The sequence below is a fragment of the Cyanistes caeruleus genome, chromosome 15 (genome assembly GCF_971803275.1).
Source record: "Cyanistes caeruleus chromosome 15, bCyaCae1.hap1.1, whole genome shotgun sequence".
Lineage (NCBI taxonomy): Eukaryota > Metazoa > Chordata > Aves > Passeriformes > Paridae > Cyanistes > Cyanistes caeruleus.
The window spans coordinates 15,282,119-15,307,497 of record NC_141715.1 but is presented as its reverse complement, the minus strand read 5'-3'; the positions used below and the strand labels follow the sequence as shown (position 1 = coordinate 15,307,497).

The 25,379-nt window shown below is 50.1% G+C and overlaps 1 protein-coding gene across 7 annotated transcripts in view; it reads left to right on the top strand.

Annotated features, from left to right (window-relative positions):
• The window catches only part of NRG2 (neuregulin 2), a 151,203-nt gene that overhangs the window by 90,469 nt on the left and 35,355 nt on the right, over nucleotides 1-25,379 (top strand). For 5 of the 7 annotated variants that reach the window (XM_086852315.1, XM_086852314.1, XM_086852309.1 and 2 more), the window contains exons 2-3: nucleotides 6,409-6,580; nucleotides 18,395-18,513. In XM_086852315.1, the coding sequence (XP_086708441.1) occupies nucleotides 6,409-6,580; nucleotides 18,395-18,513 (291 nt within the window). Of the gene's footprint in view, nucleotides 1-6,408; nucleotides 6,581-18,394; nucleotides 18,514-21,526; nucleotides 21,593-25,379 lie in introns of all 7 variants that reach the window. The other 2 variants (XM_086852313.1, XM_086852310.1) reach the window with 1 other exon arrangement.

Sequence of the window (25,379 nt, the reverse complement as noted above, 5' to 3'; positions counted from 1 at the left end):
TTCTCTCCCGCAGGCTCTGGGCTGTGTGTGGTCTGTGGACGTTGTGTCCACCCATGCAATAAAGCCAGGGTTGTTGTACAGCTCCACTCCAGTCCAGCCCTGTTACCTCCAGGGACGTTGGAGGGTCACAGGCTCTGAGGAGTCCTTCTGACACTGCCACCAAGGAGTGACTCCCCTCAGAGCTCTGGCTGCAGACACAGCCACAGCCTGCCTGGGTGCACAGCAGGGACTGCCTTCTGCCCCCTCCATAAGATCCTAGAGGAGGACAAACACTGAGCGTGTCATGAGGCTTTTTTCCAAGCAGATCCCATGTTTCCATTCCTTCTGGCAGGATGGAGCTTTTCCCAGAGCAGGTCCCTTCTTGGACAGGTTGGCATTTGCAGCCAGTATTGAAACAAAGTCCAGAGGATCAGGAGCTGCTGTTGCTGCTGCTGCTGCTGAGCCTCAGGTTTGTCTCCTTGTCAAATAAAGGCCAAATTAAACTCAAGGCAAAGGAGCGTCACCTCTGATTAAAACAGTGGAACCTGAGTGACTGCATCAGGCAAGAAATGAGATGTATCACAGTGGAGAGTGTGCTGACCCCCAAGACGTGTCTGGTGTCCCAACCCACATGGTGATGTGCCAGGAACACGTCCTTACTTTGCAGGAGAGATGACAGAAACAGGAAAAATTCCTTTCAGTTAGGAGTTGCCATCTTGGCAAATGTTTGTGATTGAATTTGGAGCAAGTTGAGGTTGAAAAACAATTCCTACGGAAAGATGAGTTCTGTAATTTTCCATGTTAGGGAATGTTGAAATACTCCCATCTGAGGCACCCTATGGATAAGGGATGGGATTTTGAACAGCAGAATGGTGGGGACTGTCCAGAAGGGGCTTAGGGAACAGCAGCCTTTGAGACCTGGTTGGGGTGGGTATCATGCCTCCAGATCTTGTCCTTCAGTGAGGCCTGGAAGGCTCAAGGACTGTGCCTGGAGCATTCTCTGGGTGTCTGTGTTCCTCTGGGGACAGCTGGGAGCTCAGATCCATGGAGACACTGCTGGATCTGCAGCTTCTCCACCCCAGCACAAAGGACCAGTGGAAGCCCTGGAACCAGTGTGGAAGGGCTGTCCTGAGAGCAGTGGCTCCTTTCCAAGAGATCCCCTGTGCTCCTTCCTTCCCTCCCTGCTCTGGCACAGGAGGGGTGTCCTGGCCTGAGGACATTCGGGTGGGGTCCTTGTGTGGAAAGCCATCGCTCAGACACAGGTGTGTCAAGGATCATCTGTGAGTTTGTAGGTCTTAACTCGCCTTGCATCTCTTCCATTCCTGTGAGAAAGCATTTTTCAGCTTCCCTTTTCCATGCCCAAGGGAATTGGAGCTCCGTTGCCTTCTTCCTCAGCTGTTCAGAGAGATGGAGGAGGATCCTGTCCTCCCAGGTCTCCAGATCCACCTACCTAAACACTTTGCCAGCCTCCATGTGCCAGGCAGTGTGGGGGAGCCTCCAGTGGCTCACACTGCAGCCCTTGGAGGAGGCCAGGAATGAGAAATCCCATCTCCTCATGACATCATCTCTCCAGAGATCCCAGATGTGTCTGTGTGGAGCATCCCCATGGCTTGGGGAGCAGCGTCTGTGGCTGTCCCAGAGCTCATGGAGCACCTTTCCCAGGATGAGTGCTCCTGCTTTTTGCTGCAGAGGGGTTGTTTATGTAGGATGCTCGGTGGGTGGGATGTGGTTTTGTCACCAGTCCATTGTTGGACTCTGTTTGGGCACTCTGCCCGAGGATGATTAATGATGTTTTGAGTTGAGGCTCTGAGGTGCTTGCAGGCGTACTGCAGGTACCAGAAGTAAAAGAGGTGTTGTTATCATCAAGGTACTTCAGTGTTATATCAAGTGTAATCAGAAGTGAATTAATTAAAGCAGTGTGTACATCTAAGTCCTTTTATGGTGGATGTTCAAACAACTCATTTTGTGTAGTTTAGAGCTCAGTGTTTCAGACTTTTGTAACCCTCTCCTCTCTGTGAGAAAGCAGCAGATGCCAGGACTGATATCAGAGGACAAACCTTTCCTGCAAAGGTTTTTTTGTCAAACATGGCTCTTAAAACAAGTTAGGAAATTGTGTGCATTTATCTCTGGCATGTTTCAGGGTTAATTTGTACAGCTCTCACATCTAGTGTAGGATGGGATCCAATGGTTGCTTGGGTTTCATCTGACCTTGGAGTGAGCAAAAATCTGTAGAAAATGTGTATTTATTGTTGGTCTCAGCTCTACCAGGATTAAACTTCATTTTTGCAGCACGACATACCCTTGACGTGGTTGCTGCTTAGAAAAATTGCCTGGAAATACATCTGGCTCTTCTGTGCAACACCTCAGGCATTGTGAGGCTGGTGGTGCTTCACCCCATGGAGAGGAGACACAAATCTGGATGGAGGTGGGGGAGGTTGACAGAATTGCAAGGTGACCAGGGATACAGATCCTAAGCTGCAGCTTCAGTCTGACAGCAGAGCCAAAACCCTTTTTGGTGAGCTTGGCAGCAGTGGGGGCTGAGCTGGGGGTGTTGCCAGTCCAGCTGTGGAGGAGATCACAGCTGGCAGGGCTGTTCCATGGGTGAGGAGCTGAAACTGCAGCTTCAGCTCAGCCTGCTCAGGGTGATGGGTGACTTGGGTGACCTGGGCCCGTGTTTTGGCTCTGACAGAAGCTCTACTGGCCCTGCCTGTGTGGAGGAAGCTGGAAGGATGGGAATTGATGGAATCATAATGAATTAGACCTGGACTCTGCTTGGTGTATATCTGAAGCTGTTTGCCCAGCATAGTGTGCTATTTTGATAAGTGTGAAGCTAGTGACTTTGTTTTTCCAGCATGCTGGAGAAAGTATCAAACAAGGAGGAGATTAAAATGACCCCAAATGCTCAGAGAACTACAAAAGGGGGCAATCAAATCAATCCTCTGATATTTTTGAACTAAACTCATGATTTTCTGATCTGCAACTCTGTGATTTGGACAGGGCAGAGATGGGAAATGGGTCAACAGCTGAATATGTACCTAAATGTAAAACTTTGACATACTCCAGTATTAGCACTCCATGTGCTGCTCTGGTCTCTCAAGCTACTTTAGTTTACTGCTGGAGAAGGTTGAAAGGTGATTCAGTCATAGTTTACAAGTACCTAAAAAGGGAAGGGGTTTCTGGTTGCTAGATGGGATTCAAATTTACCAGAGAAAGGCAGAGATCTCCTGGCTGGAAGCCAAAGTTAGAGAAGTTCAGACTATGAATAAGAGCTGCAGTTTAAACTTTTTACGAGTAAAAGCCAGAGGAAAGTCTTTGTCTGGAATTAAGCAGAGTCATCGGCAGTGAATGGCTCTAAATGAAGATTTCTGTGTTTTTCTGAAAGCTGCAGGAATTATGAAGTGAGGCTTTCCAGCCCAGAGCAGCCCTTCCCAGAGACCAAGGCCAGGCTTCCCTTTTGCCCAGAGCAAGGCTGTGGATGCTGTTTCCCAGGCTTGGGGCTCTGCCTGCTCTTCCCACGCTGCTGTCCAAGCACAAGCCCTGCTGCAGTGCAGCAGAAAGGGCACAGATGTGTCAGGGAGCACAGATCTGCCACTTGGTGCTCAGACCTTTTCCCAGACACAGTCCAGAATATTTTGGGCTTGGATTCCCCTTTCACTGCTCAGTCTGATTCAGCTGGGGAGCTGCAGTCCATGGAGTCCATGAAGTGTGGCCTGGAGCTGAATACACTGTCTCTTTCCCTCCTGTAGTGAGACACCAAAAACATGTAGACTGGGGTGGAAAGATGTTCTCCTCCCTTTTTCTGGGCAGGACTCTCTGCTGGAGGGGTGGGATGCCGTCTGTGTGTGTCAACTCTGGTTTTTTTGGATCTGCCCACTTAGGAATGTCCTGTAATCATCACTCTGCATGTGCAGAGTTTTAGGTGAGACGTGATTCATGTTGGTGGGGAGATGATGGAAAATTCCTTGCTTTTTCTTGGCCTTCTTCTTCCACAGGCTTCAGGTTTCTGGGGTTTGCTCTGCCAGAATTTTGGTGGAGGGGCAGGGCTGACACCCCTTTCTGCCAGCAGTTTGCAGTTTCTCTTACATAGAACTAAGGGAAGCAGTCCCATAGAAGGGAGATGAGAAGAGAATATTCTTTCTCCCCCAAGACTCAGTTATATCAGTTTTAACACCAGTAGAACTTCTTTACATCTTACTACTGGTTCTAGCTTATAAAATATCAGAATTCTTCACACCTGTGGCTTCTCTGAAATGGGACAAGAGTTGTCCCTTCAGTGACTGGTATCTCTGTCCAAATTAGCCCTGATTATGTCCATATGCTGCCTGCTTCTTAATTCTGCAGACCACCAGGCTGGAAACAAAATGAGGCAGATGCAGCCATGCCAAGGTCAGGACCTTCCCTGTATTTAAGGTGTATGGATAATGCTGGCATGGGACAGGGTGACCTCGGGGTACATTAGGAGCTAACTGACACACACATTCAGGCAGAATAAATATTTGAGAGTCTATTTCTCTATTCCCCAAAATGACCCCTATAAAAGCAAGGTCCTGTTTACCTTCCTGGCCCTCTGTGCACTGTTCTGAGAAGAGACCAGCTCTCTTCTCCCTTCGCTGCCTTCCAGCTCTTCTGGGCAACCCATTTCCAGGCAAGGATCAGGGGTATGGGCTTCACAAAACCCATGGCATGTGCATTGCAGCACGACATTTGGACTTTCACAGAAAATTTGGTGAAAGCTGAGATAATTTCTGGTCAGAAATCTCTGTGCCAAAGCACAGTGACCCGGGAAGCAGTGAGAGATGTCAATGCACAGCCTTCAACAACGGGCTGCAGCTGACCCAATGTGTCCATGCTGTCCCTGTCCCATTAGAGTCATGGAATGGTTTGGGTTGAATAAACCTTAAAAAAACCTTAAACTCATTCCAACCCCCTCCCACTATCCCAGGTTGCTCCAAGCCCTGTCCAACCTGGCCTTGGACACTTCCAGGGATCCAGGGGCAGCCACAGCTGCTCTGGGCAGCAGCCTCAAGGTCTGATGTGCCTGGGACCAGCCCTGGGCTTGCCTTTCAGTCACTGAGCTTTGGCTAATTCCTGTTGTCCTGAACTGTTCCATTTCTATCCATGTTGGGATCCTTTTGATTAAGGACAGTTAAGCTTCTCACTCCCATGAGGAATATGAGAGTCCTGAGAGCTTCCTACCACAGGAGCACATTCCTGACGATCGCTGTGCTTTTTATTATTTCATGTAAAATCCCTTCTGGTGAGAACAGTCTTTAAATACTAACAACCTACACTAACTTAGCTTGGCATGAAGAACTAGAGGAGACATACAAAGGTCTGTAAAACAGTGATTGCTCTGAGGAAACCCATCCAGTCCCCCTGCCTTTGAGTGCTCTGCCATTTCACAAGAATGCACAAAGCAATTAGAAGGTGGTTTGTGCATATTAGAAAGAGGAAATTCTCTATCTGTAACACATCTCAGACAAGGGGAAACCATTGGCACCAGTATTCTTAAGGCAAAATCAGCCAGTTGCCGTTTCCTTTTTTAAGGTTAAGGCTGAGAAAGAAAAAGGGAGCTAGAAGAGTGCAGAGCTGTCAGCTGAAAGAAAAATTGCGAGCCTGCTAATCCTTTCTTGTCAGGTTTAATATAAAGCCTGGCAGAGATTGATAAGAAGTGTCTCCCTCTCTGTCTGATGTTCCAGGTGCATGGTAAAAATCACCTCTCTGAAACACCCACATGCAGAGCCAGGCTCCAGGCTGGAAAGGCTGCTGGCCAGCCTGACACTGCTGGCATAAAACCATTTAAAATACCTATTCTTTCATTTTTCTTCTTGCAGCCTGAAGAATGGCTGTCCCTCCCCTTCTCACCCCTCACACATGCAGGCTGTTCTTGCAGCCCCTCTCAGTGCTCTGCTGATGTGCTAAACAAGGTCTTTGCAGCAGGGACAGAGCATCTGGGGCACAGGGTGCTGCTCCCTGTGACCTGCCTCTGCTCCATCTGCAGTAAAACATCCTGGCTGGGGCTGTGGGACTGGCAGCACGCCTGTGGAAACCACAGAGGTAATCTGCAGCAGAAATGGCAAGGAGCAGGGGACAAATAATCTCTGAAGAGCTTGAGCTTGCGCGAGGTGGGAGCTCAGCAAACCTCTGCAGGGACAGGAGACACAGGGCTGCGAGGGTAGGGCTGCTGTGGAACCACCAAACCTGGTCATGTGGGGCCTCCAGAGCTGGGGGCTCCCTCTGTTCCCCATGTGGGTGTTTCTGACTCCGTGCTCCTTCCCTGTGTGCTAGTTTCCCTGCACAGCCCCTCTCCCTCATCCCAGGGCAGGGGGCAGCAGGAGCTTTGCCCAGGGGAGGGGGCTCAGGGGGCTGCTGTGGGTGCACAGCTCTGAGAGGGGCAGCTTTCACAGTGTCCCCTTTCTCTTTCCATAGCTGTTCCTCCCAAACTGAAGAAACTGAAAAGCCCAAACGTTCATGTGGGTGAGAAGATCTCCCTGAAATGTGAGGCGACTGCTGGAAACCCTCAGCCATCCTACAAATGGTTTAAAGATGGGAAAGAGCTGAAGAAGAGCAAAGACATCCGGATCAAGTATGGGAATGGGAAGTAAGTATGACACAGGGCTGATCTGCCTCTGCTCACTCAGGGTCTGGGGCCATCTGGCTGGAGGTGCTGCTGTGCTCCCCAAATCACTGCTGAGCAGCACTGAGGGGCTCCCTCAGAGCCACAGGACTGGGCTCAGCCCCGGTACCACACCTGGGAGAGCGAGCAAGATCCCCAGGGTCCTCAGAGAGCAGTGGGGAGAGGGGCAGGGCATGCCCAGGGAAGATGCTGGGTTTGTAGAGGGGCTGTCCTGGGGTCAGGGAGGCACTGGGTACCTGAGACAGGTGTCCTGGGATGTGGGCAGACAGGGTTTCCCTGGTAGCTCAGGGCAGCTCAGGTTGCCTGGGGTGGCTCCAGCTCTGTGTTTAAGGGTTGGATGCAGAAGGTACCCAAACCCAGCTGTCACCCCAGTGCTCAGCAGCAGGGCTTTGTGAGGAATTGGTTTGTTCCCTCCTGAGTTTAGATGGACACAGAAGCATCTAAGGCCACTGAAAAATCACAGAATGACCAGTTAGGGCTGGGAGGGACCCCTGGAGATCATCCAGTCCAACCCCCTGCCAAGGCAGGGTCACCTGGAACAGGTGACACAGGAAAGTGTCTGGGTGACGTTGGAATATCTCCAGAGAGGGAGACTCCACACCCTCCCTGGACAGCTGTTGCAGTGTTCTGCCATCCTCAGTGTAAAGAAGTTCTTCCTCATATTGAGATGGAACTTTTCATGGTTTACTTTGTGGCCCTTGCTCCTGGTCCTGTCAATGGGCACCACTGAAAAGAGTCTGACACCACCCTTTGACATCCCTTGGAGATATTTACATGCATTAATGAGATCCCAAATCCATCTTCTCTCCTCCACATTGGGCAGGGCTGAGATGCAAGAGTACCTCACAACACTGACCAGGGGTCATGGTCACCTGCAGAGACCTTGTCTTGTGCAAATCCTTTCATCTGTCCACCCAGGGCAAAAAATGTGCCCACCCAGCAAAGCTCTCAGGTGGCTCTCAGGTCACCCTCAGGTGCTAAAACACCTGGAGAAAGAGGCCCCAGTGACCAAGCTCAGGCATTCTCACTGGGAATGGGTTTAAATGAATACATGTTGATATTTCTCAAGGCCCAATATCTACAATAGGATGTATCTTAAAATTATTCCATAGTCACAACAGTGCTTGCATTCATACATCCCAACCTAGCCAGCAACAGTCAGCTTGCAACTGCCTGACCCCTTGGAAAATTTGATCCTAATTCTTTGCTAACTTATGTTCTGGGTGTGTGAATAAAAGCTCATTATGGACTAGATAAAGTAGCAATTTTAAAATTTAAAAGCCACTACAAGTCAGTTAGAAAAATCAGTCAGTGCTTGAACGGGGCGTTGCCAATAGCTCTAATTTAATTTCAGTCCTGTTGGGTTTGGTTTCAGAGTCACACCCCAGATGGTTGACCTCCTTTGTGATAATTCTAGGACTTGTGGCTGTTTTGGGATGAGGCAGAGAGGTGGGCAGTGGGTGCAGGATAACTGGGTGCTGTCTGCTCAGGAAGGGCTCTCTGGGCAGAGCTGTGCCTGCCTCACTCTGCTGCCCTCGTTGTTTTTTGTGGCCCTGGTCACTCGTGTGGCCTTGGTTGTTCAGCAGTGGCTGCTGGGGCTGGGGTGCCCTGGGGCAATCCCTGCAGCACGCTCTGCAGTGACGGGGTGCTGGGCAGCAATGGCCCTGGGAGCTGGAGAGCAGCCAGCCCCTGCCCAGACACCCAGCTGGGTAGAGGGATCCTCCCACAGCGCTCCCCACTCCTTCCTCGCCTCCTGGCAGCCTGTGTCCAGCATGAAGTGACAGGATGGCATCCCACCCCCAGTGATGCAGGGGGGACACGCGGTCTCTGGGCCAGGGACAGAAGCAAATGGAAGACAGGTGGTCCACTTTCCTCAGGACACTGCTGTCAAGTCACAATTTTCCATTTACCAGTTTCCATGGCAACAGGAGTTTGCCTCTCCAGTGAGAGGCCAAAGATGTGTGGTGCTGGAAGGGCTTCCTGCTGGCAAAATAGGCCCATGGATAAACATTTTAAGGAAAGCTGCCTCCTCCAGTGTCTGAGACTCCCTCAGCAGCAAAGGTGTGAGCCCAAAGCATCCCCAAAATCACTTCCCATCCCAATTTCTGCTCCCTGCTGCTATTAAAATGTGCCTTTCTTATGCTGGGACCAGGCTATGGAGACTGGACTCAAGCAGCTGCTGAGCAGGAACAAAAGGAAATGGCCTCAAGCTGTGCCAAGGAGGGTTTGGATATTAGGGAAAACATCTTCACTGAAACAGTGGTCAGGCATCGGGACAGGCTGCCCAGGGAAGTGGTGGAAGCGTTCAAAAAATGTGTAGATGTGTCACTTAGGGACACTTGGGGCACATCTCGTTTGTGGCCCTGGTTTATTGGTGGCCTTGGCAGTGCTGGGGGAATGGTTGGACTCGGTGATCTCAGAGGGCTCCTCCAACCAAAATGATTCTGTCATTCTGTGGGACAGTTGTGAGATAATTACTCCTCAGGGAGCATTTGCCCCTTGTTTAGCAGTGCAGGAACACTTCCTGAGAGGATCTGGATGGGTCTGTGCACACCCACCCTGGCATTCCCATCTCTGTCCCCTGCACCGGGTTTGCTGGGCCCCAGAGCTGAAAACCTGGAGGCAGAGTGTCCACTGGCATTGGACCTGCCTCCCTCTGGTCCTGACTGCATGGAACAAACACCAAAAACTGCTCAGAGCAGGCTGAGGGTTGAGGGAGCCCTCATGACTTTGATGTCTTCATTATGCAGCTGGTGGGGCCAAGCTGAGTGGAGGGACATGTGATATGGGTGTAGGCCATCACTGCCAGCGTGTTGGGAGGGCACTCCAGGGAAGGATAAGCATCCCAAACTGTAAATCTCTGAAAGGAGATCCTATTCTATAATGATTATTTTAACAATAATGGGATTTATACATCTGGCTCCACTTAGAGATAACACTGGTCTCCAGATAATCCTCTGCGCTTCCTTTCAGCTCCGAGTGGGCATTTCAGAGGGCCAGAAATGGAGCTCTGGGGAGGGACCTTCACAGGCAAAACCTCCTCAGGCTGTGCAGGACCTGGCCAGGTGCACAGGATCATTCCTTTAGAGGTGTAATCCAAAGACCTGAGAGAGTTTTCTGCTGGAGCCAGGCAAAAGGAGCCCTCCAGCAAAGTGATGTCCACAGTGTTCCCCTTGGCCCCGTGAGGCCCTGGTAGGGCTGGGCACAGCTGAAATCCGTCTCCAGCTCTGAGATCTTTAGCATGCAGAGGGTTAGGATGGGTGAAAGAACATGGTTGCCCTCTGTGATTCATTCCTGGCTTTCCTCCCCGTGTGTTTAAAGAGCCTTGAGGTTTCTAACTAGAAAGTATGACTGAAGCACTTTTTTTTTTTTTTTGTGATCAGGTTTTCCTCTGATCTCTAGAACAGGGGATCTCTTTCAAGATAAGGGATGTATATGTTGTAAGGAGGAGAGAGCACTTAGCTGCATGTCAGCTCTTCAGCTTTTCTATCAATCATTTTCCCTCTTCTTTTTAAACTTATCGGCAAAACTTCTGGTGCCATCAGGCAAAGGAGTCAGGTTTTTTTCAATGGATATTTGCTGGAGGGAGGGGAACAATTCTGATTCCTCCTTTCTGAACTTCATGTTCCATCTGTAATTAGTGGCAAGCTGGGGCAAGCCTGGCTTGCACGAAGGGGAAAGATCTTTAAGGTGGAAGAAATTATTGGCTGGAATTTTATCTCTGTCTCCATTTAAATAAAACACAGTTGATAGGGAACCCAGAGAAATTTCCCAGAAAGAATTGCCTGTGGTAGAGGAAGTGCACCTAGTGAATGGCTCTCCCCACAAGCTGCCAAAGCAATGCCATCTTTGGCTGAGTGTGTCTGAGGTCTGATGGAGGCTGGTGGCTCCCAAGAAGTTCAGGCTGGGTTTTGACTTTCTGACTATCCTGGCAAATGGCCAAATGCCAGCTGTGGAGGAAGAAGAGGGAATTTTTGATTGTGGAGGTGTAGAGAACCTTCCCCTCTTGAAGTCATGCTCGAGGCTCAGCCTGGGACGTGCAGATGTTCAGCTGGAGCCCAGGAGCCTGGTAGTCCCTGAGCTGTGCCTGTCCTTACAGCCCTTTCCCTTTGTGTGCTCTTCTACCAAGGGACACTGCTGGGGTGATGAAGTAGGCGTATCATTAGATTGGAGAGGGCTGGCAGTTCAGTTTGGGACAGGCTGACCATATGACATCCCTTGGGAGTAGTGTCCTACTTTCAGTATCACCAGGAATCCCTATTGTTAGCCTGTAAGTGGAGCCAGGGGATGCCCTCCTCTCCTGTTTCTGTACAGTAGTCCCTCAGGCGATGCCACTTGAGCAGATTCATTGCTGGGGTCTTCCTTGCAGGGCTCCCAGTTGTAGATTATTCCCCACCCACAATGAATGGGGCTGTGGTCTTCCCTGTACAGCTCACTGCACTGGAATGAAGGCAAAAAAAACAAAACCCAGTAATGCCAAAGCAGCAGGGGAAAGAGAGTGCCAATAAAGATAAATGATTTCCTAATTAAGCCTGGAGACAAGGAGGGGCAAAGAGGACTGTTGAAGCCTTGTGGGAGCCAGAGTGAACCCAAGCAGGCTATACCACCACTCTGGCAGGGGTCTTTGGGCTGACATTTTTAAACAAAGGAAAAAGCTCATTTGACAATGGATCTTGCAAGAGCAATTCCAGATGCCTTGAAGCGAAGACTCTTCTCAAGCACCGGTGTTGTTATAATCACCAGGGGAGCTGCTGCCTTGCTAACTCTCACGATGTCATTATAAGTCTTCGATATTTGGGATTTGGTTTTAGCTGCTGAAGGCACTTTATTGGAGGGGGGTGTGAAGGAGAGCATCTCCTTTGTTTGTTTGCTTGTTGTTTTAGAGGAGATGATGGACATCATCTTGGCCAATGCACCTGGGACTGAACCAGGGAATATGAGAACTGAAAGGAGAAGCAGTTGGGTCTTGAGCTCAAACAATCCACAGACTTTGCAAGTTGGGGCTCCTGAGAGAGTCAGGGAATGGACATTTAATCAAATTTGACTGCATGATAGCTGCTAACAAGTCACAGTCAGTAGCTGGGCTGCTTCAGCCGATGGGTCTTGCAAACTTAGAGGTGGAAGGAGCTTCATGTGCCTGAAATTTTATGTGTTTTTTCCAGCCATGTTGGCTGCTTACAAAAACAAAATGAAAATCTCTCTCTACAGACCTTCGCCCACTGCGGTTGCAAAATGTCACAGATTAGGTCGAGGCCCTCACTGAGACATGAGCTGAAATCCCATTCATCCTGGTTAAGTTAAAATGTTTTACCTTCAGGGAGGGTGGCTGGGGTGAGGGCTGAGGCTGCTGGCAGTTCACCCAGCACAACACAGACCTGCAGGCATGAATTTGCCACGGAGCAGACACTGCTGAGCATCTATGACATGTACCAGCTGCAGAAAAATGGCCTGGGGAGAAAAGAATGACATGAGGAGACCCAAAATGTTATCTAGGCCTCTTGCACACCCTGTGTACGACCACAGTGGTGTTTCACAGAGGTTTTGAGCAATACTTGCCTGCCCATGTGAAGGTGCCATCCATTTCCCATGATCTCTGCTCCCCAAATGCTTTCTCCAGCTATCAGTATTTGCAGCCCATTGCTGGGCTCTGTCCCCATGACAGCTGCTCTTGGTGTGGCACCTCCCTCTCCTCCTTGATTCTTTAGAACTAATGTGCTTTGCTTTAAAGGTCCCCTCAGGCCTTTCTCCCCACTCCTGGCAGTCCCTGAAGTTCTGGTCCTGCCTCTGATTTGCCCAGCGGATCAACCTCCACCTAACACACGATATGCTTCCAAACTAGGGCCTCTGTGGCTTCTCCTCAGCAGCACTGGCCCTCTTCTCCCTCCCTGCCAGAGGAGCAGCTCATGGTTTGGTCACTGAGCTAGTGAGACCTGGGCACCCCGAGGGGCCTTGTCTCAGTATTGAGGTCACACTCTTTGGGATCGTGAGGAATCTGTTCCACATTTGGTGCTGGGAAGTCCCTGGCTCTTGAGACACTGCTCCTGTATGAGATCACAGGAAGCAGGGAAAGAACCTGCTGGGAGCTGGCCTCAAAGTACTGCTCTAGGACCTACATTTTCTCAAAGAAATTAAAATCCTGGCATTGGGGTTGGAGGAAACATTCACAGGATGGATCAGTTGCCTTGAATTCCAGAAGTAATACACAGGACCCTGCGATGACATTGGGTCTGTGCATCAGCCAGAGCCCAAAACTCAGCTTTTACTCATTTATTGACGTCACACCCTGGCAGGTGCCACAGCCTGGCCTGGCACAGAGAGCAGCAGCAGCACACAGGCATTTGCTTCTCAACACAGCAGCCACAAAGTCCACTCTGGGCATTGGTGTGGTTGTGTGTCACTGCCTCTGCTGCCCCACACCTCTTCCCATTACCAGAACACCCCTGGCTGCATTTGAGCCTGGAGGGGGTTGCACAAGTGACCCTGCTCTTTGGAGTGTACTTATTGATCTTCTCCCCTCTTGTTGACACTGTCCAACCCAGAAGTAACTCGCCCTCGCTCTGAGTCCAGTGTCAGTGTCAGCTCTGCAGAGTGAGGACTGGGCGAGTCTTCCTCTAAAATCAGCCTGTCCCAAGCCTGGGCACAGAGAGACCACAGCACTGCTGAGCAGAGAAGGGGCAAATCTACTTTTCAGGTTAGAACAGCACTTTAATGTTGGGGAACAGGGGTAGGAGAGAGCAGGTAGAGTGGGTCAGGGGATGGCTGGTGCTGTCCTGGGCGCTGCAAGGACATTACCTGTCTCCCTCCATCCCAGCAGGCCAAGCACAGAGCGGGTCAGATGATGGTGTGAGGGGAGGAAGGGAGGTAGAGAAGGGATGATGGCCAAGCTGAAAGCTCCAAACCTTGCTGTCCCTAGCCCTCCTATCTGATTGCTTTGCTTGAGGGCATTTCTGTCCCCTTTCCCATTTGTTCTTTCTGTAGCTGATAGTGAGCTGGCCAGATGATGCTCTGGAGCACAGAGCAGCCAGAACAGGACACTTGTTTTCCTCAAGCACTGAGAGCACAGCCTTCCTGCCCAGCTCTGCTGTGCTCTGCTGAGCACAGCTGGAAGGCAGGGAAGAGATCAGGGGGGCTGCACAAAGGAGAGGATGCTCCTGGCTGCTCCCACCCTGCCAAAGGGGCTTTGCCATGGCCATCCCCACCCTTCCCCTGCGTTGCAGTGATTCCCTCTGCCTGAATTTATCCCACTGAGTGCTGGGGACGATGAACGTGTCCCCCCAGAGCTGCTGCCCCAGCCAGTGAGGCTGCCCAGTGTTTGGTGGCTGCTGGACAACGCTTGTGGTTTGTAAGCTGGGCGTCCTGAATCATCTTGCCAATCATTAACCTGCTCTTTCAGGGCAAATGCAGCTTGGTAAGAGTGCCAGGGCAGCACGTAGGCACCAATTAAATCTCTGGCAGGATGCAAGCAGCGCACGTTACAGCAATTGCTGGCACTGCTGCTCTCGGCAATGCCAGCGCGCTTCCTGCCGCCGGCTCTCCGTGCAAACAGAGGGGAATGGAGTTAATGGGTGACCACAGCAGGGCATCCAGTGTGTCCTTTGCAAGGGTCATGTTTGGGAATTTCCTTTGCCTGGGGTTTCAGGTGCGTTTACTATGTGCAGTGCTCTTCATTGACAACTTCAGGGCCGCGTATGGGGTCGTCTCCAAGTTCTCCTCATCAGCTTTTCCCTTGACTTCTTCGTTACTTACATGGTAGTTACCCTATTTTTAGAAGACTAATAAAACGCTGCAACAGTAGTAATCCTAGAGCTATTCTTGTCCAGAACGATGCAGAAGTGGCAGAACTCACGCAGGGAACACGGAGTCCTCAGTGTAGGTGTCTCGGGGGCAGCTCGTGGCACCTCCTCTCCTGATCCCATCCACATGAATGGCTCGGTGAGGAGATGACCTGGGAAGATGGCCCCATTTCCACTTGGCAGTAGGTAAGAGGGGAAAAATGATCCAAGCTTGACCAAAGTGCTGGTGGGAACATGACTGCTGTCATGAGAAGTTCCTTCTTGGCTCAGATGTAGGGCCTGTTTCTTCTCCTCTCACTGCACTGGAGGCCTCAGGGCCTGAGCTCACATTTAGATGTCTAAATTACAGCCGATGAGGACACCCTTCCCAGCCAGAATTTGCCAGGATCTTTGTGTAGGTCCTGGCCAAGGGCTGATCTCCCTGTTTCCCATTGTAGTCTGGAGATTGGCACTGAAGAGGGTGATTTACTCATCCCTCCAAACTGCCCTCTGGGGGACTCTTTTCTCTTGGCCAGAAAGGTATTTTGGGGGATCTTCTTTTGGCCAGGCTGAAGGTCTCCTTGTGAATCCTATCCCTCAGAGCCTGCAGACAGCATATTCCCCGTGGCTTATCCCTCCACTGGCACTACAGGAGATAATTAGTGCGTGGCTAAGTCATATGTGCTGAGGGTCAGGGAAGACAATGAGGCAGATTTTCCCCCGGAGTAAAGAGATGTCAACAGAGTTGCACTGCAGCGAAATGATGGGATCTGTCAGTGACCCTGGCCCTTTCACTGAGCAAACAGCCCGGGGCAGCGCCTTCCTCCAGAAGAATGGCATCGTCTGGCAGCCAGGCACCCTTGTGAATGCACATGTAGGGCTCTCCCAGGGCCTGCTGTCCCCAGGAGACACTGCCCAGGAGCCTTCATCCCAAACTCCTGTGCCCAGTGGAGCTCCTTGTATTCCACTCTTTGGTGTGTCTGTAAAATCAGCCCTCAGGAGAACAAAGTACCTGCCCTTGGGGACAGCAGGGGGAGGAGGACAGCTTTGAAAAGCAGATTTCCAAAGGAGTTTTGTGATATTTCAGGAGCACTTGGAGATAGCAAAATAGAACAAAACCAGACTGGTCACCTTTGGCGCACACTCGTCCCTTTGGCATCCTTCAGCTCAGTCCTTCCAGTGCACAGTCGTTATCCATGGTAATTAAAAGGCCCAGGGTTAATGCTGTGATGCAAGGTATCTCTCTGGCTGTTTCAGTGCTTCTTGGAATAGGGAAATTCTCTTTGCATTTTTTCTCCACATGAAAGCTGATCCATATCTCCAACCTTCATCTCCTTTCCTCTGAGTCTGTCACCAGACATTGTACAGCACTGTGTGGAGACCAAGAGGGGCCACACCATTGGCCTGGGCTATGAGAAGCAAGAAAAAGCTCTTGATTTTTCAAGGGGATCTTACAGCCCAGGATAATTTCAACAAATTGTGATGACAAAAATAAGCTCTTTTGACAGTACAAGTTTTGTGCATTAAAACAAAGTAATCCCCTATGCTCCAAATGCCAGCATCACTCTTTATTCTGCTCACATTCCTCTCCAGTTCCAGGTAAAAGACCAAATGTCTCTCATCCAGTTGTTGGAGCTGAGTCTGTCAAGTATGGCCCCTTTTGTGCCAGTAATAACTCCCTAATTCATGTCTTTGGGACTTACACCCTCTAATCTGTAGAAGATCACATACCTAGGTGATATTCTAATGCAGCAGTGGATTTTTCCAGTTGCTCCACCTGGTGAAATGTGCTGTGGATTGAGATTGTCACTCAGCCAATTATCATTAGAACATCTGTGCTCTGGCAGCTGAAGGCTGTGTGTCCATTGATGCTCTCAGCCCTGCTCTGGCAGAGAGCCTTGGCATGCTGATGTGCCAGGGTGGTGTTTTCTATGGACCCTGAGTTAGAACCTCACTCTTCCAAGCTGCTTTCAGCATGTGCTGCCTGCAATGCAGCCTGTCCGAGAGCTGGTTTGTAAAACAAACGGTCTATTCTGGCAGAGAGGGATGAGACAGCTGGGAGAAAGTAATGGCTGGGCTGTGAGCAGCCTTGGAGTTGCATTCTGGAGCCATCTCGCCCTTCTGATGAACATTTCCACACAGTGGGGAACATGGTCCTGAGCAAGGTGCTGCAGCCCAGCAGAGCCTACCCCTCCCAGCAAGGTGCAGGAACCAACAGCCACAGGGCAGCAATGGGAACAGGACACCCTAAATTTCCTTAAATGTCCTGAAATGCCCCTCTCCTGTGCATTACCTGACTCCTGTGTGAGGGAGCACAGCAGCGAGGGCCACGATGGCCAGGGCTGTCACAGGCTGTGCTGAGAGACTTGAGAACATTCAGAGGAGTCAAGGCAGAATCAGGCCTCTTGTTTAGGCTCCCGTGGTGGAATGTGCTGGCCCAAGTCACTGCACAAATGGATCAGGGGAGAGACCTACAGTTAGAGGGATTGAAGAGGTCTTTGCATACTGTCAACATTCATTTAAAAATTGCTCCACATGTGGCCCCAGCTCATGCAATTGAACACTTGACCGCATCCTGTAAAACAGGGCAGCGCCTGTTTCCTGGGAGCTCTACCAAGTCATCTCCAAGTGCTTTTAATTTACTAATATAACTAGTGAGATGTTCCTGCTGTGTCCTTGCGCCGTGCCTCCCAGGAGAACAGCTTGTCAGGGTGTTAAAAAGATGCTTCTGTGAAGGGCTTCCTATGGACAATGATTTGCAGAGCCCAAAGAAAAGTCCTTCTCGGATGACACGTGTAACATTGCAACCATGTCCAAGGCTAATGATTATTTTCCACATAAATGGAATTATATTTGCCTTCAGCAACATCGGCCGCTGGGACCTCTTTCTAAAGCTGGCAGCACTTCCAAGTCTCTAAATAAAGTGACACAGACCTGAGGTAAAAGCTTGGGGTAGAAAGCAGATGGAGATGTGCTCATGAGAAGAGCAGACAGTGTGGGTTTTGAGAAGATGGCTAAAGTGGAAGAAAATGTAGTAAACCAGAGGGTCTCATGTGGGAGTCCCACTGCAGCCTCATGAGTGGCACTCAGAGTGTGTTGAAGGCTCCTGTAGATCCCTGTTAAACTGGGCAACAAAAGGTTTTGCCTGTTAGTCAGAGCCATCCCAGAGAATGAGTCATAGGCAGTGGGAAAGGCGATGCTCCTTCCCGCAGCGCCGCAGAGCTCTGCCGCAGAGCTGCTCCCTCTCCCATGGAGGAGCAGCACGGGCTGGGGGGTGGCTGAGAGGTGGCACAGGATGGGAGATGGCACAGGCTGAGAGGTGACACAGGCTGGGAGGTGACATGGGCAGTTGTCACCATCTCCTGCTCTTTCAAGGCATGTCTGGCTGGTGAGATGAGTGTGTGCAGCTCAGCCACACATCTGCAGTCCATTGGAGTGTGTTTTTGGGGGACACGAGGTGCTTGCCCTTTTTCTAGGTCCAGATGAAGTGTCCAGAGATATGTCCAGGGCAAAGCCCAGGGATTGGATGTGCAGGCTGGAGAGGGGTGAGTCCCCCTGGGCACCATGGGTGTTTGTGCTGAGCTGGTGGAGCACTGACTGCTCAGCATCCCTGCTGAGGAAGGTGCAGAACAGGCATCTCCTCTCCACATTTGGCAGGCAGATCCCACTGCCCATCAGTAAAGTGGCTTTTTTCCAGCATGGAAAGCTTGTGCTGGGGTGCTGGGACTCTTGGCCTCAACCCCTCACGAGACTGTGTGTGTGAATGAGAGCAGGTGTCAGACCAAAGCACACAACACACTCAGAGCAGTGGGTTCAGAGGGAGATGTTCACCTAGCAAATCCTGGGAAAGGACTTATCCAAACCCTATCCAGACTCAAGAGCCTATTCAGCCCATCCTGTTAGGTGGGGGTGACCCTCCAGGCAGCATCCCAGGGCCAGGAATGGTTGTCACTTCATGAGGTTGGTCAGCAATCGAGTAAGAAATGTCTGCTGTACTTTTCAACAGAAAGATTTCCAGACTGCAGTTCAACAAGGTGAAGCTTGAAGATGCTGGGGAGTACAGCTGCGAAGCGGAGAACGTTTTAGGGAAAGACACCGCAAAAGGCAGCCTGAATGTGAAAAGTGGTAAGTGAAGAAGCCAGCAAATGTCTCGAGCTGTCTGCCATTCCACAGAAAGGTTCTGCACATGGTCTGTCCTGTATTTTGTTTCATGCTTTCAGGATATCGAGTAAAACAATCTTGGGAGATAAGAAAAATGCAGCTTAGCATAAATGTTTATCTTTGTTATCTGTCACTGGCAATGTGGTTAATTTACATTTTAAATAAACTCACAGTCTATGTATTTTTTTGAAAAGGGGTAAGAAGGAAAGAAAGCTGGTGGGCTTGATGTTTTCATTTTTTAAAGAATTTCTGAGAAGCAAAACTCACCAGAAGACAAGTAATTAGACCATAGCTTTGTGATGAGTGAAGTTGCTTCTGGTTTTCATCCTAGAATGTGTGCTCCATCTCTTAGAGCTCAGCGGATGGAGTCTGAGGTTAGGTGGTTTTATTATTATCTTGGTCATAATAATTATATTGCTTAACACGATGGTTTGGATGTACCCTCCGGCTCAGAAAGTCCCTGCAGTGGCTGCCAGAAGCTGGGAGGGCACAGCTGGGGAGGGGGTGACCGTATTTCCTAAGCTCTTCCTCCTGCCATTCACAACGGGCACTGGGGCTGGGAGCACTGGGCTCTGCAGCCCTTTGCTGGGATCCAGCTTTTTCTTCCCTCACCAGCCTTACCCCAGTGTGAGGGAAGGTCCCTTTCTCCTGCTGCTTTCTGGCAGCGTTTTCTCTCTTAACCTCAGCGTGTTTGCCATCCTGAATCTTTTGTTCTGTGAAGCTGCAGCATCACACAGCTTCTTCCTCCTCAGTTATCCTGCCTGGTCAATCCCAGTGCTGGCAGAGGCTGGAGGAAGGCCACCCATGCTCACACCTCCCTGCCTTCATCCTCCAAATCTGTGAACTCAGCCCTGCTGCTCTGCTGGGTTTATTTCTGATTGTGATAGGAAAGGTGTCCTGAGTAAGGAACAGAGGCAGTGCTCTCCCTTTTCCCTTTTTCCTGGCTCACACTCTGGCTGTCCCACGCCACATAAACAGCTCCTGTTCGATGGGAGCTGCATGTGTAACCTCCCTTCCCTGTGTGTAGCCAGCAGAGCCCTGTCTGCCCCCTCTGCTGCCCCTTCCCCACCAGCAGCACCCCTTCCACAGGAGGAGGAGTGTGCTTGAGCTCTCTCCTGCCCACCAGGTAAGTTCACATCTGGCCACTGCAGCCTCCAGGCAGGGAAGGCAGGATGTCAGGGACTGGCTCTGCCCCCACAGGAGGTCATGCTGTGTGGCAAGGACCCTCGCAGCAGGGATGGGCTCACACCTGAGCTGCCCAGAAATGTGTGAAGACCTGAAAAACCATCAAAGACACACAAAGGTCTCTCCCTGAATCCGGCAGATTCCCCGCCTGGATGAACCCATGTACAAATCCATGTTCTCAGCTGCCTTGCCACTCTGCCCCTGGCTTGCTGCTCAGCTGCAGGCACACCTTGCTGCTGTTTGCAGATCACCTGCCAGGACAGCAGGGCCAGCTGCAGCCCCCTGCAAAGGCAGCCAAGCTGATGACAATCCCTGCAGGCTTTTGTGGCCCTGTCGCCCCTCTGAGCTCTTTTTTCCTCTTTTCCCTGGAGCTACCCAGAGTTAAACAGCCTTCCCCAGTATGCAGGCATGAGCTGTCCTAGACTATTCCTCTCCCCTTGCTGCTGGACCTTCTTGGGGTCTCAACAGCTTTCCTCACTTCTGCAAACTCCCTTCCTCTCTGGTGGTTTTCAGTAGAAAACCCCTCAGGGCATTTGTGTGTTGTCCCCTGTGTCTTCTTCCCCAGGCTCCTTAGCACTGATCCAGTTGTGGATCCTGTTGCAGAATGCTCTTTATTCCAATACCACTTTTCAGTTTCAGAAAAGCAGCTTTTCAGCCATACAGATCTGTTGTAAGTCACCAAAACTACCACAGCTTTAAGGAGAGAGTGGCTGCAGAGCAGAGACCCCTTGGCACTTAGAAAATGCCCATCAGCCAAACCCTCACCTCCTCCCTCCTCTACAAAACTCCCAGCTCAGAAATAAATGCTTTTGCATTGAGAAACTTTGTGAGTGTGTTAATTTCTGAGGAAATGCTTCTGGATTTAGTCAAAATATACTGTGCTTTGGTTGTCTTGCAGATTTTTATGACTTTGGAGTAAATTGGATGTTTTCTTAGAAAAATGTCCCATTTCCCAATTCTCATTATTGAATAGCCTAATGTTGATATCTCGTGGCCATGAGGGCACAGGTGTTCCAGATTCTTTTTTTCCTCAGAAAATTTCTAGGCACCTCCTCAGCCGCCCTGCCCCCTATTAAGCACTGCAGAAAAAAATCAAGTTGTACAAAAAATTCTTTCTGCTTCTAGCTTTTTTGTGGTGGTCCCACCCCTGTCTCTGGCAAGCACTGCACCCCCAGCCCAGGCTCCTGAGGCTTTCTCCTTTCCAAAGGATGTGAGGGACTTCTCCAAAGGTGCTGCCAGTGGGGTTGAGTAGAGCTGTGGGCATTGGGGTTCCCAGTATCCTGGTTAAAAAAGAGGAAATCACTACCTGTGCTTGTCCCACTCTTGCCTGGGCCTTCATCTGCTTCGTGTTCCTCCACCTCTTGTACGAGTGTTAATTTGTGCTGCAGGACTTCACATACCTGTGGGATGGAGGCTCTTCAGAAAATCCCCTTTCCTTAAACTCTGCATTTTCCCCACTATCACCTCCTGCCATCCCATCTTTGCGCTCTTGTGGCCGTCAGGGCTAAGAAAACCTCCCACATTTTCATTCATCTCCTGCCAGGTGAACCCTGAGCCATTTCTGCTTCTTGATCGTGACACAAGGCTCTTCACAGCGAGGGGACATCGTGTCCTGTGCCATCTCCTGCAGGGACATTCCTTGTCTCTGTCACCCCAATCCCCTGCCCTCAACCTTGACAGCCCCCAGCCTGTGCCCCCCTGCAGCACCTGCCCCTCTGCTCCTCCCCACAGTAGCCCTGCTCTGCTCAAAAGAGATATTTTGTTCACTACTTTCTTACCTTAATTTCCCCAGGAACAACGAAAACACCACAAGTCTTACCAGCCTCAGAAACTAAAATAGTTGTTATGGAAGAAGAGTGTAAGTACCTCTCCCCCACTCCCCCCATACAGCTGCTTCCCCCTAATTTGTTTGTTATTATGAGACATTTTGCATAAATGCTTTATTGCCTCCTGGAATCTTCTTTAATCACTCCTTCTGTCTGATTTTTCCCAAAGCCACTGATCTTTCTTTCCCTAGATCTTTAAAAAAATCTGATTTATATTGCTGGTGTCTATCTTGGAGAGAGAGAATTTGATAACGATTGCAATGGCAGCTTGAAGAACTTGCTACTTAAAATTGCAACTGAAGTTTGCATTCTGAGCTCTTTCAGTACATGGAGTTATTGATACATGCAAGATGTGCTTGTTATGGCCTTTGATTTAACAGGGCCTTTTTTATTGCTTTGTTTTTGGGTTTGGGTTTGGGATTTTTTTGAGGATGGTTGATCAAACCAAAACAAGCTGTAGGAAGTACAAGAGAAAAGCCATGAGTCTCCTAAGCATAGGAAATAAGAACATTGCAGAAAATCCATCCATGCCCTGCCATCCCATTTTTTCTGAGTCTCCAGAAAGCAAGAATGGATTTCCCCAAATGCTTAATTTGATTTAATGTGGCTGAAATGCTTTTTAGCATTCCCTCCTACTCAGCTGTCCCAAAAGCAGTAGAAAATGGGCACAGAGCAATAAAAATCAAGGAAGGGGTACAAGTGTTGATTAGAATCCTGGTGCCTGGATGTTGGCTCAGCAATTTCTGGTGGAGGGTGCTGTGGCTGTGTCAGGGGGTCTCTCCCCAGTGGGAGCCCACCAGGATCCTGGCAAAAACCCTGGGAAGGCAGGGCCAGGCAGGGATTTTGAGATCTGTGCTGTGATGCCCAGAGCTGAGAGCACAGCTGGCTGTGCCTCACTGTTGGCAATTCCGCTCTGCAGATTTTATGGGGATGCTTCCTCCTTTGAAAGCTCAGTCTTTTATGACTTTAAAAGAAATCTGATTGCAGCCACAGCAGGCACTGGCCAGGTATTCTTTAAAAGCTTTTCTGATTAGAAAACTGCACTTAAAAATGTGCTCTTGTGTAGTGCTTAGCCTTGCACTGCTCTAGAGACACCAAGCTGAGATACAGCATCATTAATGCCGTGGCCACGCTTTCTTTCCCCAGGATTTTTCCTTTGTTTTCACCAGAAGAGACCCATGCTACTTATTTGCATCATTTTAGATAAATGCTATTTTCTTAAAAGCCAAATCTCAGAAAGGAAACACAGAAATTTCCCCTTTTGGAAAACTTCTTTCCTCTGTGGGTGCATCATCATTGTCTGGTTTGTTGTTTTTTTTTCTAATGATGGAAAGAATCTCCAGAGTTAAAGTTGGAACTCCCTTTTTCCTTCACATTCCTTTTTTGCTGTATCTCCCAAGTGCTATCTGAATTACCCAGAGCCTCTCTGATTTTTTGTGGTGATTGATGTTGTATCACAGAATTGCACGTGTGCACAGCATATGGGGAGGTGCTGAAGATGTTGTGAGGTGGGAAGGTCTGGAAAGCAGACAAGCATCTCATCCTTGTAAAAGTCTTGCATTTCTTTTCAATATCTGTACTCAGAGTCACCTGCAGGTTGTCCCTACTCTGGTGGTTTCTCTAAAATTTTGTCTTTTTAGAATCCTTGCTGGATTTTAAGCACTGATACCCCCAGTACCTGGCTTGTGAATAGCATGAGGTTCCACTCGGCTTCATTTGTGGAGCAGTGGCCTCATTCATGGTGAAAACATGTTAAATAAAACACTTTGTTTTGTGCTTGCCACGGGCTAAAGCTGTGCAGTTGGGTGGTGACAGTGGCTCAGCTCACAGGCAAGAACTTGCAGGGATGTGGTAACTTGATGGTGAGCCCTGGTGGAGAGAGGAAGGTCCTTCACACTCATTTCAACATCCAGAGAACTCAGAGTGGTACCGTGATCCTGCCACGGTGCAGTGAGACAGCTAAACAAGGCTCAGGAGTCTGCTGGGTAAACAGGAACCAGTGTGGGCATTTAGGAGCATTCTGACGGAGGCAGAAATGGAAGAAGGGTCAGAGAAATCTGGAGAGCATTCTGAGATAGAAGGTTTATGCAGGACAGAGAGAGTAAAACCCCCTCAAAGTTTAATTTTAAAAAGGTAAGATAGTGTTTGAAGTCTCTGAGAAGGTCAGGTAATCCCTTGTGCTTATTTTCTGCTGTTGAGTTCTCCTCTAGTTCCTTCCCTTGACTTCAAGCAGCAGGTGAAGGCCTGAGGGTAAGGAGAGAGCACAGGCCAGGAGGAGGAAGCGTGGTTCAGATACTGTCAGGATACAGGAGGATGTGCCAGTGGTGGGCAGGTGCTCTAAACCAACATGTGGATCATTGCAGCTGCTCACCCGGACTCTGCTCGTGCTCTTTGCTCACTCTGTAGCTGGGTGAGTGCCTGAGAGCTTTATCAGCCTCTGTGGGCTGTCAGTGCCCTTGGCTGAGGCTGCTCTGCAGCAGAGAGAGGCTCGGGGTCACAGCAGAAGGTGAAACGGGGAGAAAGAGCAGGACAGGCAGTGCTGAGGGGAGCAAGAGGATTGGAGGGTAATATAAAGCAGCTGAATGAAAGCTGGGCTCTCTGGGTTTAGTTTTAGTGCCTTTATTTCATCTGCTGGGCATCACAAGCCCTCCCTAGAGTCCTTCTAGAGACCCCTGTGGGAAGGGTAGCTGAAACAGTCCTTTGTTCTCCAATTAAGTCTAACTCTCCACACACCAGTTTGGGTCCACAGATTTCACAGCTGTCATCCTGGTGATGCCATTGGACTGTTTGTAGCTTCACTGGTGTAGACTCATCGAGGCAATCTCTCTCCAGTTTAATCCCTCCCTGATGCCTAGCATGGCTGGGTGCTGGGAGTGTTCTCCTTACTTTGTCCCTGCCAGGTGAGCCCAGCCTGCTGGATTTGCACGATTGCAGTGGCTGTGCTGTGGTTTGTGAGTTACACACCCCACAGGAACATGTGCCACGTGCTTGTGGTTCAACCAACCCCCCCAAACCTGCTGTCAAATCCAGTCTGGCGTGGCCTTTACTGGGTGGCCATGGCAGACCTGCCTGTGTCCCTGGTCAGTCCCTGGCCCCTCCAGCCTGAGGCCATGGAGCTCTCCTGGAGCTACCAGTGCTGCAGAGGGGTGTCCAGCCAGCCTGGAGCACGGGCAGAGCAGACACAAGTCCAGCCATGTGAACAGAGCAGCTTTCAATATTAGACTAAAAATAAGTCCTGGCGTGGTCTTTGCTCAGATAATTTAAAGCCCATTGCTGGAGGTGTGGTTGTAATTGAGCGGAACCTGCAGGCACGGAACCTTGAGGTGAATGTGGTGATCTCACTGCCTGTCTGCAGAGAGCTGTGTGGTGCCTGGCAGCTGCCAGATCCTGCTCCTTGCTCATTTTGCACTGTGTGTTTTTCAAGTAGTCACACAGCTGCCACTCGAGGTGGGGTGTAAAGGCAGGCAGTGGCTCTAAAGGCAAAGAGGGGCAGGATGAAGTGTGGGGTGGGAGCTGATGTCCCCTGGCAGCACTGAGGCTGAGCCCAGCCTTCAGAACTGGGCTCTGGACCAGGGGATCTGCTCTTCTGGCTCCATCCTGGGACCCTGGTGTGTTGCTTTACTTCTTGGGCTTCAGCTGCCCCGCCTGCAAAGCTTTCACACTGGCATTGGCTCTGTGAAAGGATTTTTAGGTTGCTGAACAAATCCCCTCATTGAAGTATCATGTTGCTGCTATTACAATTGATGGTGGGGATTTGGGAAAACGAAATGCTGCGCTGCTGTCATGTGCATTTTCAGACCCCTGTGGCAGACAAGAGCA